The following is a 6,567-nucleotide window of genomic DNA, read 5'->3' on the forward strand; positions in this document are numbered from 1 at the left end:
TTAAAATGCAATATTCCAACATTATGACCAAGTTCGTGGGAGACTTTTCATCTTAATTAAATTAACAACAAATGTGAGAAAATGAGACATATTGAATTTATGAGAGATTTTTCAGCGAAAATCACATCGAGACCCAGCTTAGCATGTGAAATAGTTTGAGGAGAGCCTCCAAAGGTTAACTTGACTAATGGCTATTTTGACTTTGGATGAGGGTCATAAACTCTTTTATAATTTAATGGAAATTAGTTATATGAAGTGACCAATCCCTTAAAATAAAAACTATATAAATATATAAAATAATTTTAATTGGTGTGAGTTAGTTAAAAAGGTATTATTTAATAATTAAAATTTATAAGTTATTTAGTATTCAAATGGAAATTAGTTATATAAAGGTTTATAATATGTATAAATTATATGTATATATAAATATATAAAGTAATATTAATAGGTTGTTAAGGTAAAAGTTAGCTAGAATTAATAAATACATTATAATATTAAATTAACTTAAATATCTAAATGTTAAAAAAAAAATTCTTATATTATTAAACCTCGTATAAAAAAATATATCAATAAAATAATGAAATTACTTGTATGTCTGATTTTCCACTACTCAATCAATATGGATAAAAACTAGGCTGAGTTAAATGTATTATGTATATCTACATGATAATTCAATGAATGATTTAACTATTTCATAGTTAATTATCTCTTTACAAAAAAAATCAGAAGGGAGAGTAGTAAGATAATATTGTCTTGAGTATTATTTTTATAATAATGATTGGTTTGTTAGCTTGTTATCTAGTCAGTTTTATAATAATTATTGGTTTATTAACTTTATATCTTGTTATTTAGAAGGTTAATGTAATAATGATTGCTTCTATTTAAAGGATGTTAAGGCTAGGTAGTCAACTAATTATTATTTTTAATATTATTTCTACATAAATTATTGGTTTACTATCTTGTCATTTATCATTTAAATCAAAGTCACTGTATTTAAAAAATAAGAAGGGTAAGTAGTCAATTAATTATTATTTTTTATATTATTTCTATATAAATTATTGGTTTATTATCTTATCGTTTTATCATTTAGATGGTACTGATGATAGTGACTAATTCAATAGGAAAGCAAAGTAATAAACTAATTACTATCTTAAAACATATTTTTTTAATATAATAATCATTTGTTTACTACCTTGGCATCGAGAGTAATCACCTCACTATTGTCGTACCATACAAATATTTCTATGCGAAAACCTGAGTTTCGCCGAGTGATGATCATCAGTTAATTTTGATTTACATGTTCTTGTGCCTGTCCAATGGGATTCTTATATTGATTTGGATATGGTAGTCCTGCCCCTGGGAAATTCATTTTGATTAGACCCAAAGGGATCATGTCAAGTACCATGATATAGATGTAAAAATGTGTGCAGGGTAGTTAGTTTGTTTTGAGTGAGTTGGTAATAAGGCCAAATGGATTTTTATACCAGTGACCAGTGTAGAGATGAGGTGTTTAGATGTCCAACAGAATTTTCCTTTCTGTAAGGATATTTTGTCCAAATAGTTAGATATATGTCTGATCATAAGTCTGTTAGTGGAGAGAGGGGGCTCGGAGTAAAGAGACACAAAGCTCAGTCAAAAAGACCTCACTTGGAATTTCTTTGTAAATACTACGCTCTGTAAATACTACGCTCTAAGTAATAATATAATTTTTGTTCAATCAACTATTCTCAATGCTCATTATCTGCTTGAAAATGGTTCTGTGTTTGTGTAAACTAGCCAGTGCCTCTACATTTACATCTAATGGTTAATGAATGTACGGTCCCTGTAATTAGATGAACTCTTAATGACTGCACGTCGCAGGTGTAAGCCCTGGGTATGCACCCTCGATAGAAAGTCTGAAAAAAGCCATGGTACACGTATTGGGCACCTTTAATTTGGATCTACATTTTCACACGACTTTGCACACAACCTTTTCCATTGGATATTGTAAGAGTGTTTTCAGTCGCGTCAATTTTGATGAAAAAAATTCGAGTGTCCTGACATAGTCATCATCTCTTTTTTCACATTGATGCTCATGCGGGGAACGTTGCACGAAGAGTCGTGTTTGTGAGGTCAACGTACACGAATGGATCAATTGGCAGATGGACTTTCTGTAATTCGAGGAACAATATCCATCAAGCAAATTAGGCACGTAAAATTTCAAAATACATTGTTAAAAGATGAAAGACAAAGACTTTATTCATCGGATTTAACAACTCCCAGGCGAGTAGGCGAGTGGTTCAGCTAGAGACCGTAGTCTTTTACAAAATGATCTACACATTCATCATTAATCACCATGAATAAATAGTTTACAAGCAAAATGACCAGCTCTTATGAGAGGGCTTCACCTCGGGCTTCACTTGGAGACTACGCTCTACACATTCATATTTAATTGCCATGAATTAGAACAACCATCTAAAAACTAGGAACAAATTCCTAATCTAAGTCTCACAGGACTCTGTCTTAAAATACATTTCTCCATTGGCTTTAACACTCACCCTTAATGAGGATTGGATACAGTAATACAACTTGAATTCGAAGCGCTCTGGAGATGCGATCTGAATCGCCCCTTCTCACCATTCTGAAATCCCTTCTTCCCGTAACTTTCAACCTTCAATCCGCGGCGCCCTGACTGAGGGTTCTTCAATGAATGCGCTCCGAGGAGGGGCGGGATCCTCCCCCCCTCCATACATCGGCTCATCCTCTGATAACTCCAGGAAAAAACAAAAAGATCCTCTGCACAAACCAGCAAGCCTTCCAGAAACAGATCAAGGACCAGATCCGGCCACCAATGAAGAAGAAACTGCTGCTACATGCGATGATACGGGCAAAGATAGTGGCGGGAATAAAAAAGCTCCTAAGTCACAACCAAAGGCGACTTCAGCCACATGCATACCAAAAAAGGCCGAAAGAATCAAAGTCGATCTCCCCAGCCAACAAATCAATGGCGAAATTCAATTTATGAGGGACCATGCACTCATCGGCAAGTTCCTCAGATTTTGGCCTACTGAAAAGGCCTTGCATGGCTGGATCGCTTCAAAATGGAAGCCTAAGGGACAAGTCACTTTGCAGCTTGGCCCCAAAGGCTTCTTCACGGCAATCTTTAACTGTCTGGAGGACAAATCACGCATATTTGAAGGAGGCCCGTACTTCTTCAATTCCTCTGGACTGTACCTAAGAGAATGGAAAGAAAGATTCGATCTAGACAAGGAGGACTTCAGTTGGGCTCCTATCTGGATACAAATGTATTCCCTCCCTGCAGAATATTGGAAGGAGGAAACTCTAAGGGACATAGGCAACAGCCTGGGGACCTTCATCAAAGCTTCTGAGGAAACTAAAACTCACAGATATACTTCTTACGCCCAGATTTGTGTCCAAGTGCACCTTACCAAAGCTCTAGCAGACTCGGTAAGTCTTTTCCACGACGACTTTGAGTGGATTCAAACTTTAGATTATGAGCACATTCCTTTTCGTTGCAGAAAGTTCCATGAGCATGGCCATCTCTTCAGGGATTGTCCCCTCAATCCTCAACCCAAACCCCCTGTAAATGATCTTAGCACAGACTCAGAAGGCTTCACCAAAATCCCTAATCGCCGCTGCCATGCAAAGAAATCCACCCCAGCTCCTGATAGCTCCAAAAAGCTAGACTCCCTGAACAGATTTTCGATTCTCACCCCTCTCGATCCTTCTGAGAATCCTCCAGCTTCACCCTTGGCTAACCCTGAACTTCCTTCTCCCTCCCGGATCCCCAATCTTCCTCAGCCATCATCTGACTCAGATCCTTCAAGCCTTCCCATCTCCCCTGCTCACAAGAAATCGGAACCAGAGATTGTAGCGCAATCTTCTTCAATGGATCTGGAAGCGGCTCTAATCCTTAGAACTCAGGACAATACTCTCATGGAAGATCAAAACATGCCCTCAAAAATGGATGAAGATCCAGAGAGTATCAACTTATAAGGTCTAGATATAATCAAGCTGAAGACAGCCTGCAAACAGAAAGAGTACAACACAATCCCTCCATGGGAAATCGAAAGGCTGGAAGGAGTTCTCAGCAAAGTGCAACACAACAAATGCTTAGGAATGCAAGTAGGAAGCCCATGGGATGGAAAGAAAATCCTAAAAGAAACAAAAAAAAGAGGGCGCAAAACGGACCTGTAGAGGACTATCATCCTAGGAGAATTGCTTATGGAATCTGGGAGATTCCCTAAGCTGACAAAGTTCTACAAATCTCAACCCCACAGTTCCTCATGAAGCTTCTTTCCTGGAATGTAAGAGGGTTGAACAGTGCCTCCAAACATAGAATGTTAAAAAATGTGATACAACAAGAAAAACCCACTATAGTTTTTCTTCAAGAAACAAAAAGCAACAGTACCATCTTAGAAAAGATTCTGAGAAAGATCTGGGCAGGCTGCAGCTCAGTCACTGTGGATGCCTCGGGCGCCTCGAGGGGACTAGCGATCATTTGGAACCCACAACTTCTCACTCTCCAAGACTTCCACGCATCTCATTTCTTCATCCAAGCTACCTTCCATCTTACAGGAACAGACATTCACGGTCATCTTTCAAATGTTTACTTTCCGCAACAATTAAATCAGAAACTGGCACTTCTGGACACTCTCACGATTCTGAATTCAAACAGACAATTTCTGCTATGGATTGGAGGGGGCGATTTCAACATCATCAGAGCCCTGGAAGAAAAAAGTGGCAGCAGATCAAAATTAGAAGGGGACAGTATTGGCTTCCGTAATTACATTCAAAACAACCATCTTATGGACATTCACACCTCAAATGGAGTCTACACTTGGTCCAATAAACGCAGCGGATCCCAGCACATTGCCTCAAGACTGGATCGCTTTCTTATTTCGGACAATGCCATACACCTTGGAGGGGATTTTCACGCCTCTATTGTGCCTCAAGGAGGATCTGATCACTGGCCCATTATGTTACAATGGGCATGCCCAGGCACAAAAAGCAACAGACCCTTTCGATTTGAGGCGTTCTGGTTCACCAATCCCAACTTCAAAACAGTGGTTAAGGAGGCCTGGAAAAACTTCAATCCCTCTGAAGGAACCAAAACGTTCTAGTTCCAACAGAAATTGAAAAGTCTCAAACAGGCTCTCAAAAATTGGAATCACACCCAGTTCGGCAATATATTTGTGCAGCGAAAAAAATTAGAGCAGCAAATGTGCACTTTACAACAGAAGATTATCATGGAAGGGCAAACAGAAGGCAGAGCACACCAGGAGCAGATCCTTTGGACTGAAATTGGGACACGCAGACAACAAGAAGAAACTCTGTGGCGGTAGAAGTCTCGCATTCGCTGGCTAAAGGAGGGGGAGAAAAACACGAAGTTTTTCCACAGATCCACAATTCAAAGAAGGATGCATAATAATATAGCATTCATCAACAACAGGGGAGGGGAAAAAATAGGAAATCATGAAGAAATGGAAAAGGAATTTCAAGAACACTTTCAGGAAATCCTTAAGGAACGACCAGAAAGCAGAGATCAGGCTATTAAAAAAATTACACAGCTCATCCCTAAAATAATTACGGAGGACCACAACAAACAACTGCTTTAACCCATCTCAGTGACAGAAGTGGAAGAAGCCATGGCTCAAATCAAAGATGGTAAGGCACCCGGTGCTGACGGGTTCACAGCTAATTTTTTTCATGAATTTTGGGAGCTGGTTAGCACAGAGGTTTGGGAATTAGTGGAGGAATCACGAACAATGCATTGGATTCTCCCTTCGCTTAACTCCACCTTCTTAGCGCTAATTCCCAAAGGGGCCGAGTCAAACATGCCCGACAAATACAGGCCTATTACACTATGTAACATCATCTACAAACGTATATCCAAAGTCTTGGCCAATAGGCTCAAACCCATTCTCCCTCTCCTCATCTCGCCAAAGCAGACATGCTATGTAGAAGGGAGACAAATAATGGACGACATAATTCTCTCAAACGAAGTGATTCATTCACTGAAGCTTCTAAAAAATCCTGGTATGATTCTGAAGCTTGATCTTTCAAAAGCATTTGATAAACTCAGCTCATCTTGTATACAACAGATGTTATTGGCGTTCAACTTTAATGCAACTTGGGCTAGATGGATCATGAATCTCATCTCTTCACCCATCTTCTCAATCCTGCTCAATGGTTCTCCCTCCAGGCCCTTCCACCCCTCTCGTGGAATCCGTCAGGGGGACACCCTCTCCCCTTTTCTTTTTATTTTAATGGCTGAAGACCTCAGCCATTTGCTCCATTAACCTATCACCTCTCAAACTCTGAAAGGCATTTCTCTACATGGTCTTCACCCTCTGTCTCACCAACAGTTTGTTGTTGACACCATGCTCTTCGGACACCCTTCTTCTCAAGAAGCCTCTGCTTTCAAAGATCTGCTTTCTCTCTTTTTTGAAGCCTCTGGTACCTCTACCAATGCTGCCAAATCCCAGCTATTCTTCTTTCATACTCCAGCTTCTACTCAAAGAAACATAGCAAGAATTTTGGGATACTCCATTGCAATGCTCCCTT

At 39.2% G+C, this 6,567-nt stretch overlaps 1 protein-coding gene across 1 annotated transcript; it reads left to right on the forward strand.

Moving 5' to 3' along the window:
- Window positions 1–4,340: 4,340 nt before the first annotated feature.
- LOC149145478 (uncharacterized) lies at window positions 4,341–5,123 on the forward strand. Its single transcript, XM_089452469.1, has one exon. It carries the CDS (start codon window positions 4,341–4,343, stop codon window positions 5,121–5,123), a length of 783 nt encoding a protein of 260 aa, XP_089308595.1.
- The last annotated feature ends 1,444 nt before the right edge of the window (window positions 5,124–6,567 follow it).

The sequence above is a fragment of the Pinus tabuliformis genome, chromosome X (genome assembly GCF_031772625.1).
Source record: "Pinus tabuliformis cultivar Carrire ecotype Pingquan chromosome X, CPIR1, whole genome shotgun sequence".
Classification (NCBI taxonomy): Eukaryota; Viridiplantae; Streptophyta; class Pinopsida; order Pinales; family Pinaceae; genus Pinus; species Pinus tabuliformis.